Source organism: Eptesicus fuscus, chromosome 20 (assembly GCF_027574615.1).
Source record: "Eptesicus fuscus isolate TK198812 chromosome 20, DD_ASM_mEF_20220401, whole genome shotgun sequence".
NCBI classification, from domain to species: Eukaryota; Metazoa; Chordata; class Mammalia; order Chiroptera; family Vespertilionidae; genus Eptesicus; species Eptesicus fuscus.
This window is the reverse complement of record NC_072492.1, coordinates 7,828,715-7,844,761: the sequence shown is the minus strand read 5'-3', so window position 1 is coordinate 7,844,761 and position 16,047 is coordinate 7,828,715. Positions and strand designations below refer to the sequence as shown.

General features: G+C 49.4%; 1 protein-coding gene and 1 long non-coding RNA gene across 4 annotated transcripts in view; one reads left to right on the top strand and one right to left on the bottom strand.

The window, feature by feature from the left end:
* Positions 1-6,211, top strand: part of SHISA6 (shisa family member 6) — a 287,584-nt gene extending 281,373 nt beyond the window's left edge. For all 3 annotated transcript variants that reach the window (XM_008153580.3, XM_054709461.1, XM_054709460.1), the window contains 2 exons: positions 3,479-3,631; positions 5,661-6,211. In XM_008153580.3, the coding sequence (XP_008151802.2) occupies positions 3,479-3,631; positions 5,661-6,211 (704 nt within the window). The remainder of the gene's footprint in view (positions 1-3,478; positions 3,632-5,660) is intronic.
* A 6,392-nt stretch (positions 6,212-12,603) lies between these two features.
* Positions 12,604-15,442, bottom strand: LOC129147334 (uncharacterized). The gene is made up of 2 exons (XR_008554703.1): positions 15,376-15,442; positions 12,604-12,656 (listed from the first exon to the last, which is right to left on the bottom strand). It is a non-coding gene; the product is annotated as an uncharacterized LOC129147334 (long non-coding RNA).
* Between the last annotated feature and the right edge of the window lie 605 nt (positions 15,443-16,047).

Below are 16,047 nucleotides of genomic sequence, written 5' to 3'. Positions count from 1 at the left end.
AAAATGACATGAGACTCATTAAACTATCTTGATCCTCCCAAACTAGTCAAGATTTGATGAACCTCAAAACTGAACTGGGTTATTTGAGGTTCAGCCTCTTGGCAGGAGAAGAAGCTGAAAGTTGGGGAGCACAGGAGTATCAGCATAGTGCGAAAGGGTAGCAAACCACGTTTCCCCCTCAGGTTCTAGCATCCTGCCACCAATTCACAACTTCACATTTGGAACTGCAAAGCAAAACTATTTTGGGTACCTGCTCAGAACTTGATGGAACATAAGACAGCCATGTAAATGGTGAACTATCAGTCATTCTTCTCTCTTTGTTTGAAAGAATGTGAAAACACCAGTGAATTTTAGTGAGAGAGAAACTCAAAACAAGGATACATTCTACAGCTTACCTGGCGGAGAGACCTACCTCTCTCACATCTGAGTGTGCTCTGCTTCGGCATTGAGAAGGAGGAGTATTACAGTTAGGAGGACAGAGTGGGCTATTTTCATGTCCCCCCCAGTGCGAGGCTCCTAGTGTAAATATGTGATGATGAAAGCAACAGTTTAATAAGATGTTTCAGGTTGTGGGGAGTCTAGAAAAAATTAGAACTGGGAGAAATTGAAGAGATCGGTTAAAAGTTGATATCATTTCTCATTCATCACCATTTCTAGGCTTGGTGATGCTGGCAGTGGCAATAGAGACATTTTGGAGAAAGAATTGGGAAAAATTAATTACTAACCAATATGGCTGATAGGAGTCAATTATGAGTGAGCTTTGATTAATTAGAAGGATGAGGGGGGTCTTATTAATACAATCTAAGGAATAAGGAAAGCAACCAGTGTGTACAGGAGATGGAGCTAGGATGGTGAGTTCGGATCTGGACATTTAGAGCTGGATATGATCATAAGATGTGCAAAAAAAAAAAAAAATCATTCAACAAGCAGAAATGCGTACATGAAGTCTGGAGGGAGGTTACAGCTGAAGATGTAAGTTACAGTTTGGAGCAGTAACAGAAGCCTTGGGAGTGGGAGCCGTCTGTGCCAGAAGGCTGAGAGAGAAAAGCAGAAGGCAGAAGCACAGAGCCCGGGGGATGCCCATGGTGATGAAGCAGCAGCAGGAAGAGAAGCCAGAAAGGGCGAGCGAAGAATGCCTCACATCTCAGTGACATTCTGAAAGAACAGCCTTGCGCCGGTTTTCCCCAGAAGGAGCCAACACAAGCACAGCCTCCTAATTACAACAGGAGAAATATTTTTTTCTTCCCCCTCCTCCTACTTTCTTTTTCTGCCTGGTGTCGGGAGATGAGGTTAATGAGACCTGGTCCCTGCCCTTGAGCAGCTCACAACCTAGTGGAGGCAGCGTTTGCTCTGTACTCTTATGCTTTTCCCAGGAGCTGACAGAGCAACTATTAAGAAAGGAGGCGACCTGTGTCCACTTGATTAACCAAAAAGCATTAATTGGATCATTATCTTGAGCCAAACACTATGAAGGCATCAGAAAAATTGGAAAGCAAGAACTCTGCTGTCAAGGAGACCACGATCTTTGGAGATCAAGATCACTCAAGTAAAATGATTAGAGATCTCGTAGACATATAGTGGATGGCATTGACTAGAAGAGCCATAGGTCCTTGAAGACTAGAAATCACTGTGGTCTGAACAAATGTGACATTGTCAGCGAAGGGTCTTGAGTGAAGGGAAATTTGACTAGAGAAAGAGTAAGGAAGGGCCTTGCAATCAGAGAGAAAGCAGAAGCAAGGGGCAAGGGCAATCATGTGGAGGCAGAAGGCAAGGAAGACCTGGCCTGCGCTCACTGGCTTGTTTTGGAGAACAGAGCAAGATAAGAGCATCCAGAGAGGCTGCACTTGGAAGTGGGCGAGCTGAATGATGCCCTCTGGGGGAGGATAATGCCAACAGGCAGAGGGAAGTTCGTTCTTCTCCAGCATGGCCAAAGTGAAGAAACCAGAGCTAAGGGGCAGGTGGCTATCCCCAGCTCCACAAGCAGTGCTCTCAGCTTCCTGCCCACTCCATGTCCTGGCATCTATCCCAATCCATGCCAGGGAGGCTCTTTCTGTACAGCATGTTCTGATCTCTCAGAGCATCCCCCACCCCCTCGCATATGTGCTGGCGTGAACAGTGGCTCATTGGCTGGGCTTCCCTGATTTCAACCCCTGAGTTGTGGGAACCAGTGACGGCAGGACAGGATAGAGAAACCAGGAATGCCCTGTATTGAAGCTGCCTTTGGACTAAGCTCAGGAGTGCTTCTCTTTGTCCCCTGGTTCACAAAATTACTGTCTTCCAGGGTTTAGCACTCTCTTTGCCAAGAGGCATGGGGAGCCACAATCCTCTGTTACATTTGTCCAAGGTTAGAGCCGGCCCCATCTCTTTGGTGTCCCAAAGCAAAGTGTATGGAGGGATAATGTGAGAGCCACTCACCTGCCTCATTTCTGGAAGGGTACCACTGTTTCCCCAGGAATAGCTGTTGACTTCTTGCTGTGCCTCAAGTCAGTCAAGCACCAAGATATATTTGTCTTCCTTTCCCAGATCTCCAGTCCTCCAGCTTTACGTCCCCTCCCTCACCCATACCTGAATCTCCCCAATCCCAATGCCCCAAAGCCTGTGCTATTCCTACTCTGGCCCCCAGAGCCCAGTTCAGCTCATTAACCTCATCAGTCATTCACCTTATCTCACTTTCATCTTTTCTTCTATTCCTTCCTCTATTCTTTTACCCATGCATGGCATTGAACAACACTCCCTTCTCTTCAGCTTTTGGAATCTCAAGGGTCTATTTCAAGGGAAGGAGGGAGAAAAGGGGAATGATATGCTAAGCATTCTTTACTTCCTTATTTCCTCCCTCAGCTCAGAGATAGCTAAGGGGGCTTCCAGAGAAGAAAATGGAAGGAGAGGAAATGGTTTTGTAGCTCACGGTGGCTTGTCAGGCGCAGGGTGTGGAGAGGCCCGAGGTGGGAGTGGCGATGTGAGAGGTGAAATGGCATCATGGACAGTGTGGGTTGGGGTCTTAGTGGAACCAGGTCTTGCACCCAGTTCTGTGGGTATGTAGACAAGCCCAGTCATTCCTCCTCCTTCAAACTCAGATTTTTCTGAGCCAGGGAACTAGGTTTGCCTAAAACTATTTGAGAAAGGACAGAACTTTCATGCCCAAACATATAATTTTACAACCATGCCTCTGTACCCCCAGCTCCATCAGGCTCACATCTTTATCAGACAGCCCAGGGGTGCTCCAGGAGAAAGAGTTTGCCATTCAAGGGAGGGAAAACTGCCATCATGGCCAGTGGCAGACAAAACAGCACCTGAACCCAGGCTTGTTGACACCTGGAACTGAGCATGAGGGAAACTGAGTCACCAGCACCATCTGTGTCCTAGCACGTGGGGCCAGGAAAGCGGGATGGGGATACGAGATACAGCCTGGACCCTTTCCCTGCTGCCTTCCCCAGCCTTCACCCTCACTAATGCGATGCACCCCTCCCTTCTTTTACAGAGAAGCCACGAATGAACAACATCCTGACATCAGCCACGGAGCCCTATGACCTGTCCTTCTCCCGCTCCTTCCAGAACTTGGCCCACCTGCCCCCATCCTACGAGTCCGCAGTGAAGAGCCACCCCAGCAAGTACTCTTCCCTGAAGAGGCTAAGTAAGTGGGTTGTCCCAGGCCTGTCTCTGAAGCCTCTATGACATCCTCCTGTGTCTCACTCTCTTGCCCCACACCCGAGGGACCCGTGTGGAGTCCCAAGAACAAAGAGCGAGGGTAGCATGGAACTTACCCAGGGTACCTATACCTATTTTGCCCCAAATTTTAGGAATGGGGCTTCCCACAGACAGGCTTTTCAATCTCTGCAGAATATGGGAATGCTGACTGCTCTGCTTTGGGACACCAGAGATGGGGCAGGCTCTAACCTTGGACAATGTAACAGAGGATTGTGGCTCCCCATGCCTCTTGGCAAAGAGAGTGCTAAACCCTGGAAGACAGTAATTTTGTGAACCAGGGGACAAAGAGAAGCACTCCTGAGCTTAGTCCAAAGGTAGCTTCAATACAGGGCATTCCTGGTTTCTCTATCCTGTCCTGCCGTCACTGGTTCCCACAACTCAGGGGTTGAAAACAGGGAAGCCCAGCCAATGAGCCACTGTTCACACCAAGACCATGGACAAGCTCCTTGTTTTCGTTCTTTGGGGCCTAAGCCTATGTCCCCTATAGATAGAGCAGAGGCCATGGAATCCTCAGGTCCACATTCCCCCGGAAGGCGTGCAGGAGAGAACCTTTCCCCAGCCTTGCCCCATACCTACCAGCTCCAACCTATGGGCCTTCGCACCCTCAAGATCTTGGAGTAGAGGTGGCCAACACCAGAGCCTTCTCAGAGTCCCCTCACAGAGACCTAGCTGTGCAAGGGCCCCTAAACCACTGCCTCCCTAATCCAGCCAACACTGTCTTGAGGACCTGAGATCGCCCACTCTCACATACATACCCCATTTGATCAGCTGAGTCCAGCTCACCCAATAATCCCAGCTCTGCATTTGAGTCTGGAAGGCTCTGGGGATTGATGGGGATACGAGAAACAGCCTGATTGGTTTAAGACATTACAGTGTCTAGAAGATACATGGTGAAGAGCTCTTCCCTCCTACCTTCCCACCCTTGGAACTGCTGCCCCCACTTCCCCATAAGTCCGTTGTTAGGACCACCCAACTACAGGACTGAGTATTTGCTTGAAGCTATGGGTTAATCTACCATCAGAGCAGCCAGCACATGAGTCCAGATCAGGTGGAATGGTGAGTTTCCATGGCTAGCAGTGGGGATCTTCAGTGATCCAGGGACCCCTATGCTTGCCTAGGCTGGGAGAATATGTGGCTCAGGAGGCAGGACCTAGCCAGAGGTTGCCCTCTGGGAAAACTGAGGAGCAGTCAGCATTCCCATATTCTGCAGAGACTGAAAAGCCTATCTGTGGGAAGCCCCATTCCTAAAATTTGGGGCAAAATAGGTATAGGTACCCTGGGTAAGTTCAAGGGTTCAGCAGGCAGTGAGTCTGGGAGGGCCTCTTGCATGGAGACCAGAGGGAGCATCTGAAGGAGGTGCCGATTATTCTGGCCCGCTGGGTGTGCACACAACGGGTGTGTGTAGGCTTGATTCTGTGGTGTGTGGGGGCCGGATACCCACGTGTTGGCTTCCTATGCATGGGCTGTTATTCCAGAGAAAGTGCTACTCAGTTCCTAAGTTACCAGTGTAGCTTTCTCACAGTGCCTCGCGGTTGGCGCAGCTTTACTCTAGCAGGAGTCAGGCTCTGCAACCCAGCCCCCTTGGAGAGAGGCTCCAAGCTGCACGGGAAAGCTGCCGGCTGCACCCTGGGAGTTTCAGCAACCCCAGGGTGTGGTAGCAGCAGCGCTGAGCAGGAGCTGGGGGCGAGGGCTTGTCTTCCGTGCTGCCCTGAACTCCCTGGGACTCGAGGAGCCCCTGAGCCCGGGGGCACTCAGGTGGGCCTCGACAGGGCCCAGCACTGCCTGGGAGCAGACTCGGGCCAGCCCCAGACGCAGGAGAACGAATCCAGCGTGAACGAGAGCCCGAAGCACAGCCTCCGTCTGCCTGGCCTGCAGGATCCTAGCTCAGTCCTGGCTGCCCCCGCGTGGTGTCACCTTGTCGCCCCAGCTGACCTCTCTCTCTGTCTGTCCTGCAGCCGACAAGGAGGCTGACGAGTATTACATGAGGCGGCGGCACCTGCCCGACCTGGCGGCCCGCGGCACCCTCCCGGTCAACGTCATCCAGATGTCCCAGCAGAAGCCCTTGCCTCGCGAGAGGCCGCGCCGGCCCATCCGCGCCATGTCGCAGGACCGGGTCCTGTCCCCGGAGCGGCGCCTGCCCGACGAGTTCCGCATGCCCTACGACCGCATCCTGTCGGACGAGCAGCTGCTGTCCACGGAGCGCCTGCACTCCCAGGACCCGCTGCTGTCCCCCGAGCGGACGGCCTTCCCCGAGCAGTCCCTGGCCAGGGCCATCTCGCACACGGACGTGTTCGTGTCCACGCCCATGCTGGACCGCTACCGCATGACCAAGATGCACTCCCATCCCAGTGCCTCCAGTAACTCCTACGCCACGCTGGGCCAGAGCCAGACGGCGGCCAAGCGCCAGGCCTTCGCCACGCGCAGACACAACACGGTGGAGCAGCTGCACTACATCCCCGGCCACCACACCTGCTACAGCGCCAGCAAGACCGAAGTGACCGTGTGACCCCCTGGACAGGCCGGGCGACTGGCGGAGCAGGGCGGGCAGGAGGGGCCTGGGGCGGCGCTTCTAGCCCCCAGGGCTCCCTTCCCTTTGTTCCTTCTGCAGGAGGTGGGGGTGGGCTATCTTCACCCGAAAGCCATACTCCCCGGCACAGCAGGTGGCCTGGCACGGCTGCACAGACCTGGGATCTAGGGCAGTCACTCCCTCTCCCAGGAGAGTCCGGGGAGTGAGGAGCGGGCTAAGCCCAGGCACCCCCCTTCCCTGCCCCCTGTCCTCCGCAATCCTTCCAGTTCCACGTCCTCTCTCCCTTCCTGGGGCTCAGCTGCAGGCCTGTCAGCCGGGAGGCCCTGGCCTGACCCGGGCGGAAGCTGCCTGGGTGTGAACTGGCCAGCGGGTGCGGTCAATGGCTGACCGAATAGGCTACTCGGTCTCATTCATTTACCTAGAACCGCATCACAGGAATCTTCTAGTGCCTAAACTGCCTGCGCGCTCCGGAGCCAGGGAGCTGCTGTGTCCATAAGCACAATACCGATCTCCTCGGCCTGCTGGACTCTGGTCCCCACTGAGTGGCCCTTCCTTTGCTGAGCCCCTGAGGCCGCACCCTGAACCCTGCCCCTCCCCCAAGCCCCGGGATGAGGAGGGGCCCCCTTCCTTCCGCTGCCTCCCCACTCCCACTGTTGGGGAGCCTGCCCAGTTCCGGCTGCCTGTCCCACCCACAGGGTCCCCCGGCCCTCTTCTGGGGGACTTTGCCCCCTCCCCTAGCCCCAGATGTTTCACCCTGAATTCCCTGGGGCCTTGCTCCAGCCCCCTCAGAAGAGAGTATGGATGAGGTAGGTGTAGGGACTGTTGGGACACCTTCCCTAGCAACCCGATTATCTCCACACTTCCTCCAGGCCTCTCGGTCTGAACTAGGACCCGCCACTCAGGCCTGCCTTCCCCTCCCCTACACTGCCCCCTGGAGGCTTCTGCCACGGCCAGACAGCTGCAGGTGGGGAGGCCACTGTGACGCCCAAGGTCTCAGGGGCTGCTGTTCCCATCATCCAGGGCTCCACCTGTCTCCCAGCACGCAGGTCAGACAGGATGGAGACAGCGGCTTCTGAAGAGGGGCAGCCCTGCCCCTCCCCCCCAGCTCCCCACTCCCGTTAAGGAGGGCGTGCGTGGTGGTCCCGCACCTCGTCCACTCCTCCATCCCCATCACTGCCCACTTCCTGTGGAATTTGCTCTCTGCCTGTTTCCAGCCCCCCACCTCCTGCAGCTCCATCATTCTCTCCCGGCTGCTGCTTCTTCAGACCAGTGCCTCCTCTGGGTCAAAGGGACTGAGGCTCAGTAGCAAATGCAAATAACGGTACTCCAGGGATTGGTCTGGGGCTAACTGGGCAGCAACCCAGTCTCTCCCCTGCAGGGGACACAGGCCCCAGGCAGATGGACTCCCTCAGCTCTGTTGGGGGGCCGGCCCCTGCCAGCCTAGCTCAGCCCTTTCCTTGCCTCCAGATGGGGGAGGGCAGGATGTGACCGCCTCCTGGAGACTGGACCGTGAGCTAAGCAGCATCCACTCCCTCAAGACCAGAGCCAGTGGGGAGAGAAGGGGCTCCCCCATTCTCAGGGCCAGGGCACCTCCCTGGGCTGGGGCTGGGGAAATCAGCTCCAAAGTGTTGGGTGAAGGTCTGATACTAAAAACGTGACTCACTACAGTCAGACTCCGGAAACAATGACCTTGAACTGGGATTCTAGATTCCCCCAGTTCTGCATGGAATATGTATGGCCCTTTAAAAGGGAGGTGGGGCTGGGGCAGGAGAACTCCCCAGTGTCAGCCCTGGGATTTTCTAGTCTAACCCAGTCTACAACCACAGAGAAATCAATTGCCTGATTCCTCTGACTTATTTCAAGAATTCCAAAGCTCTTGTCTCCTCCCAAGGCTCCCATAATCACATAATCATGAGGGTATTAGGGTTCAGGGTGGTGAACACAGCCCTCAGCTCCCCCACTGGGGTAGTGTCCTGTGAGGCTGTGAGGACAGGGATAGCTCTGCTTTCCTCCCCTACAAACACATAAACCTTCCCAAGGGCTGGCCCCAGGGTTTATGAGAGTTTGTTCTAGAGGGGAGGCTAAGAGGATTAAGCTGGAGGAAATCACCCTAAACCGAGCAGTTGGCCCCTCGCAGAAACAAAGGAATGTCTCTCACAGCTGGTCCCTAAACCCACTGCCCTCTAATCCAGCCCCGGGCCAGTCCCTGGAAGGCTGCCTATTGGTGCAGAGGGGAAAGGATATGGGTGGGTGAGAAAGTCCTCCCCCGTGTCTATACAGAAACCCTAAACCCAAACTCATCTCTCTCATCCTGTGAGAAGCATCTTGGCACCAGTTCCCCAGCCCTCAGGATGACATTTCTCCTAGGCCCTGTCTTTCTGTCTCAGGGGTTGTTTGAAAGATTGATTCCAAAATGTCTCTCATCCCAGCCTTACTTTACACTTTATCCAGTGTAAAACCTCTGGGATCAGTCAGATCAGAAAATTCTACCTGAGCCCCAACTTCTTTTCAATGATTCTTCTGCTTCACCCTGGGGTCTGGAAGGAAGGGAGGGAGGAGAAAGAGAGAAGTCCACAGACTTGCTCCAATTCAGTCCATAAAATGACATCTTAACTAGGACACAGAAGTGTCTTATTCATTCCGTTGGTCCATCCAAGCTTGCAGAGCAAGCAAAGCCACATTACTAAATGAGTTCAGGCAGCATATAAGGAAGGGTTCTGGGATTAGAACCCGGGTGTCATGATTTCTGCCCCACAATCAAAGTCCCCTCCCCCAGCAAGGGAAGCCCAGAGCCCAGATTGTTCCTTTGCTTGTTTTGTTCTTTGTGCGAGTCTCCATTGTTCTGATTCAATGATCTGGGATCTGCCCCGTTCCCTCCTGCCCCGAAGGTACTTGCTGATTCCTTGGCCTTCTGGGACAAGGAAGCTCCCACAATCCCCCATGCCCTCCCACCTTCCCTGTCTTGCTCCTCCAGTTAACTCTTGACTCCCTGAGTTCCTAAGTCACAGAGGCTTTCCCAAGAATTCTGTTAAACCCCTCACTTGGCTCCCCAGTCTCTTGGGTGATGGGTTTGCCTTCTAGAAAGTTCCAAATCTTTTAATTCAAATTTCTCCTTTTTTCCACTCTCCCACTACCAAACTCTTTCATAAGCTCAGTCTTTTATGCCAGTTCAGTCTTTCCTTCCTCTCATCTCCCTGGCCTTGCCCTCTTCCTTAACTTACCTTTCTTCATCCCGAATTTCTTTTCCTTGGTCTTGCTATACTCTCTAGTTGTAACAACTACAGCTCTCAGTGAAAACATTTAAAGGATGAGATGTTCAGATCTTCTGTTTGCCTCATTGGTTTATCCTTCCCCTCCTGCCCCTGGAAGGTGATGCCCCAGGGCACGAAGCCAAGGGCTCCTACCCTGGTCTTCTGGAGGAGAGCCAGAGAAGCTGCCCTGTCAGAGGCATCTTGGTTCAAAGGTCAGCACTGGCTCCTGCAGCCGGCCCATCCCCCTAAGCCCCTGCCCCAGCCTGCCCTAGCCCCAGAGGTTCCTACTCTGGCCAAAGTTCAGACCCTTGAGGGCTCTTGGCCACTGTTCCACCTCATACCTGTCCTGCTTGTGTGTCATAGATCTCCCTCTGTCCCAAAATTCTGGATAGCCTCATGACTCCCCAAGTGTGGAGAAATATCCATTCCAACAACCCTGCCACCAAACGATCCATTTCTTAAGAGATACCTTGTCTGCCACCAGCCATCCTCCGATTCCATCCACAGGCAACTGTGGACTTGACCCCAGGTGTTCTGAAAGGGCTGCTGGTGACCTGGACCCTAGAAGGCATGGCTTTGGGAAGCGTTGACATGTTACCTTCCGCATACATTCATCCACCATCTTCCCTAAACCTGGAAACTTTGCTCTGAAGTATTTTCAAGAAAGCTTGTTGTGTTTTAATGAAGTATTTTTCAGGGTTCAGATGCTATTTTTTATAAATGCAGCATTTTAATGACAGAGTCAGTATGAAAGATATGTCTTCCTGAGCTCTATATTTGATTTTGGAAGGAAGCATACTACAGGAGGAAAAAGCTCGGGGCCAAGTCTCTTGGATACACTTCTGCCCTGGCTTTGTCTCCATCTTGCCATGTGACTGAGGATGAGTCCTATTCTTGCTCAGTGCCTCAGTTTCCTGTAAAATGAGGGGCTTTAACTAGATGAACTCTGAAGTTTCATCCAGCTCTTACATGTTAGGGCTTTCATTAACCTCCTTTCTTCACCTTCTTCCCCCATCCCAACTGAGCTGCATGGTTCCCATTAAGGCTGCCCCACGGTGACAACCTTAGATGCCCTAGACAGCCACCAGACTCCTCACCAGAACCTGGGTGGGCCCCAGGGTCTTGGCCATCTAGGGATGCTCTCATATCTGAAGGTGTAAGGGCCTACCCATTCAATAGGTTACCCACCGTGTGTCATGGAAGTCTTCACATATAGACACACCTACTAAGTCATCTATGGTATCTGTGTCATTGGGAAATTCTGAATTTGAAACTTTCACTTTGATGTGGTCCTTAAAGCTGGAGGGAGGGAGTTCTGATTTCAGAGAGAGGATAGGCTAGAGGAGAAAGGTCCAGAGGTTGGCCTACAAGGGCGTGATGTTTGTATTTGAGGTCGGTGGGAACTGTATTCCAAGCCACAGAGGAGCGTTCACGGCGGAGGCTCTTTGTGGCAATGGATGTCATATCTCCCTCCAGAACCTGGGTCCTGAAGACTGAGTCTGGACACTGGGCTTCATTCCAGCTGGAGGAAGGGAAGCATCGTCTCTGGGCTGCTAGGAGTTGGGCATCCTAGTACCTCACTAGCCCCTGCGTGGGACACTATTGTCCTCCCGGTGAAAGCTTGTGAAGCAAGATTGAGAGTACAAGTCAGTATCATCAAATCCATCTTGTAAATCAGCAAACGCACCAACCTTCATCAGTCAGAGAAATGATGTGACCATGTTCCTTTCATGTCCTTCTTCCTGAGGGAGAGGGAGAACCCTGCTCAACTTTGCTGCCCACTCCGCTGGGACCCTCGAGTGCCACTCCATGGGAGGACTCATTCATTTGCTTCATAGTGGCAAATATTCCTCTAGTTCTATAACTCAACTAGACATTTTGTAGTAAAGAATTCTTGAAATTCTCTAATAAAAAGCAATTCTTACTGTAATATTTTTAGTTTGGGGACACAATTTCCTAAGGGGGGATTAATGAACATTTTTACGCATTACCCCAATTTATGGATTCCGTGTTTATTATATGGTAGCACTGATGGAAGTACTTTTCTGTCTGTACCTTGCAGTTTCTTCATCCCCATCAGCAAGCTTCGTGATGAGCACTGCTCTCGTCACTGCTGCTCTGTACAAATCTCATCGTTCTACTTACCTGTCAAAGCACATTCTATATGTACTGTAAACATATATCACTTTAGTAAGATTTAGTCAAGGATTTTTCCACTTTTGTCAGTAACATATATTTATGGATTAAAAAAATAAAGCTGTTTCAACATAACCTGTCTCTGCAAGTATCCATGTGCTTAATTTTACAAACACAGAGCCAAGAAAAGAAAAGGTAAGATAGAGAACTCATAGACACAGACAACAGTGTGGTGATTGTGGGGCAAGGTGGGGGGGATGGATGTGGAAGAGGACATAGAGGGGATAAATGGTAATGGGGGGAAAGACTAAATCAATAAATAAATGGAATTAAAAATCCTGAAAGGATGTAGAAGATCATTGGAGATGGGCAGAAGCAGGGATTGGCTGCAAATGGAAATGAGGAAACTTTTAGGGAGATAGAAGCTGTTTAAAATTGGATTAGGATGATGGCCACACTGTATAAATTTAGCAAAAATCATCAAAGTGTATACTTACAATGAGTGAACTGTATGACATGCAAACTGGTCCTTAATAAAACTCTGTATCCATACTCATCTACACTAGCACTATTATTCTTGGACAGTAGGTCTCAGTTTGGTTTTAGATATAATTCTTATAGTTACCATGAGTGATTAGAGTACAGGTGGTTAAATATCAATACCATTTAAAAGAGCGAATCAAGTTGCACCTTGAAACTTGATTTAGATTTGGACCCTTGCTCCAGGTTCTCTTTCTTTGGACTCGTTTTTTTTTATATTATCTTCTTTGGCACATGTTCACTGGTGCTGCCAAGGTCATCTGCTGTCCTGTTTCTGAGCATCACCTGGACACTGGTAGGCTCAGGTTCAGCAAGCAGTGCTGCCAAACAGGACATGTCCTCGGCCAACTCTAGTGCCTCCATGGCTCCTAGTATCCACAGCCAGTTAGACTCTCTTACCACAGCCCAGCTCCATGGTGATTAAAACCCTTCTCTTTGGATGTGTTGTGCTTATGTTCAAAATTCCTTTTATTACTCCTGCCAGAGGCATTCTTTACCTAGGACAAAGTAATAAGCCTATTTACTCTTCTAATGCATAATGACATAACCACAGATATTCTGAAATGCATTTTGCTCACTACATCATTTGTTTACTAACAATCATTATTAGAGTGCATTGCTTCTACGTCATAGTGGCTTTCACCCATAATGACTCATAGCAAGTACACACACACACACATACACACACACTACAAGCATATAAAAGCTTCATTAATCTATATTCATTATTGGAAGGAAATGCAAAAGAAAACAAAATTCTGAATTGGAGATACTTTTTTTACAGAAGTGCAATTTAATTACAATGCATACACACACATATATTGACTAAATTAAACTAGCAACATGTTCCCAAACAGAAAATCTCAGACCTTCCTTACTGAACAGGTAAGAATAATAGGTAATTAATATAAAAATTGTCAAGAGGTATGGTTCAAAGAGTTCTGAACATGCTTTAAATGGTATTTCTAAAATACCTTAAAAGATCATTCTCTTAGCCCTGGTCAGCATTGCTCAGTGGTTAGAGCATTGCCCTGGGTACCAAGAGATCATGGTTGGATTCCTAGTCAAGGACACATACCTGGGTTGCCAGTTCCACTCCCCATCCCTGGTTGGGGCATGTGCCGGAGACAACCAGTCTGTGTCTCTCTCACATCCAGGTCTCTCTCTCCCCTTCCTGTCTCTGAAAGCAATGGGAAGAAAAATTCTCATGTGAGGATTAACAAAACAAAACAAAACAAAAAAAAAAAGATTATTCTCTTAAATAAGTTAAATGGCCCCTTTAAATACCATCAACTCTAACAATTCGGCTTAATTTTTTCTCTTTGATTCTCAAAAGTAAACCTCAATTTAAGCCCTATCACATTTGTCACTAATTCCAAATTGACAAAATCTGAATAAATTAGGTCTTAATATACCACCATTAATAAGCCAAGGCCAGTGAAATCTCAGGTTGAAATCACAGAGGTGCCAGGAGTACTAGGCAGCTTTTCACCTTCAATGTCACTTTAGACACTGATCTTTTTCCTCTCTGGTTGAGCAATAAGGAAGCACAAAACCTCTAGAAAGGAGTAAAAATATTTTCCTTCAAGATTTTAAGAAGACCAAGGATACTCAGTGTTTGGACTGCAAATTTGTCAGGAGTGGGAAAATCAGAAAGAGCAGAAGTTGGGAATGAGAGCTTTGAAAGTTGCAGAATGAGGGAATCAGTAACTTTTATAACAGGGATGTGTTGTCAATGTCATCTCTGGTTTCTTCAGCTGTCAAAGCTGGGATAATAGTCTCAAAGGTTCTTCCCATACCTGATACATGTCATTCCTGAATTATCACAAAACTCTGCTCAAACTATACCCGGACTTCCAGGTAGCTGAATAAACTTCAGGCAACCCATCCTGCCGTCTTCCTTGGTCCTGTCCATCTCAACTTTCCCATCTCATGAGAATAGGATATAGTCAAAGAGAACTGAACTGGGAGTCAGAAGACCTTGCTCATTGTACTGGCCCTGCCAGTATTGTTCTGTATGGCCTGGAAAGACATCTCTTCTTCAAATTTGTTTTCTATTTAAAACAAAGTGGATATACCAGACCACTCTAAGTCTCTAAAATCCTTCTTCACCTTCTTTAGTCTGTTTTGTGATTTTGACGAGTTCTTGCAGGGAGTTGGTGAGTTCAGCTGGTCCTAGTCATGGCAGAAGGGTAGAGTGATGGGAGGAAAGGAGAAAACCCTTGGCTGGAGCCACTGCTATATGATAGCATCTTCCCAGTTGCCAGCATTTCTACCCATGTTAATAAGTTGGCTATAGGGGAAGAAAAGGTATTGAACTAGAGGAATAACAAAGTCCTTGGAAAATTTCCTGTTCTGTTTAACTTTTTGTGATTTCCAGAACTCAGCAACTTTACAGAAAGTTCCATCAGTTCATTATTTTCCTGCTTTTGCCCATAGAAATAGAACTCAAATGTGTGTTTCAGGACCAGGGCTCTTTCCACAAAGAGGAGAGAGAAGTTGTTTTGCCTCCAGCCTCAATCTCAATCCCAAATCCAAGTTCTAGAAATATGTATCAAGTGTAGAATATTAGGACCGTTGCCCTCATTCCCAACTGTGTGCACCTTAATGACTTTTTTCTTGGACCATTTATAAGAGCTACTCCTGCTGACATTGATCTTCATTTTAGACTTGGAGAAAACAAAACTTGTCAACTAATCCAGTGCTAGTCCATGTGTGCCCGCAGAGAGCAGCATCAGTACCCCCGGGAGCTCACAGCCATGCAGACACCAGTCTCCAACCCAGACTGGACCAGAATCTCTGGTGGTGGGGCCCCAGAATTTGTCATTTGACGAGATACCTTGGTGACTCTATGCACATTAAAGTTTGAAGAGCACATCATTCTGCCTTTTATTTTTGAAATTCTATAACTTTGTGATAAAAATAAAGACTTGGAATTCAGGGATGAGAGTAAGTCTTGATCTATATAGCCAAACGAGCTTCATGAAGAGGTTAGAACAAAAATGAGTTTACAGAGGATTAAGTATTTAGGAAATGAAGAGACAGCTGAGTCAGATACAGAAACTATCTACGGGAAAGTTTCACAGAAGGGAATGTCCATGACTATTGGAAGGCATCATAAGGTTGAATGAGAATCGTGAAACATTGCACAAATCTGAATATGTTAACATTTGAAGGAGCACTGGGAAGGACATGGACACAAAACAAGAGCCCTACCCTTGGGCCCTGGAGCTGTACAGGAGGAGGAAGAGCTGCACCTCAGAAACTTCTTGGGAGGGCAGGACGGAAGCCAGTGTGAGATGATGAGAAGGGGCTGCTGAGGGGATTTTCCTGGAGGATCTCAAGCTCCTTGGTAATGTGTGATGCAGAGTCACTGAATCTGGCGGGAAGGCTGGACGATGCTATGGTGAGAACTCCCAAATCTCCTTAACATATCAAAGAATTCTATTTCGCTTCCACTCAGTGTGGATCAGCTGGGGCCCCTGTTCACTTCCTCGTCCTCGCTCAAGGCCTGGGACATACCTGGAGTGCCCACTGTGTGTCGTGCGGCTTGCCATCAGAGCAGAGGGAAAAGAGAACTCTGAAGGGTTTGGCTAAGGGCAATTAAATGGCAGTCCAGAGGTGACACACAGCATGTCTGTCAATCTGGGTGCGTAGTCTCCACCCCACCACAGGAGAGCCAGGAAATGTGATTCCATGCTGTTCCAGGCAGACGGGGAGCAAGAAATACCCAGCGAGTAGATGGATGATCACCACAGCTGCCATGTCGTGCTGAGAACTAAAGACAGGAATTCACAGGGGCAAACAGCCCCTTCTCTATTACTGTAGCAAAACCATCAAAATATTCTCATTTTTTAAATCAGGTAAAACTTTTTCTGCAGTTGATTT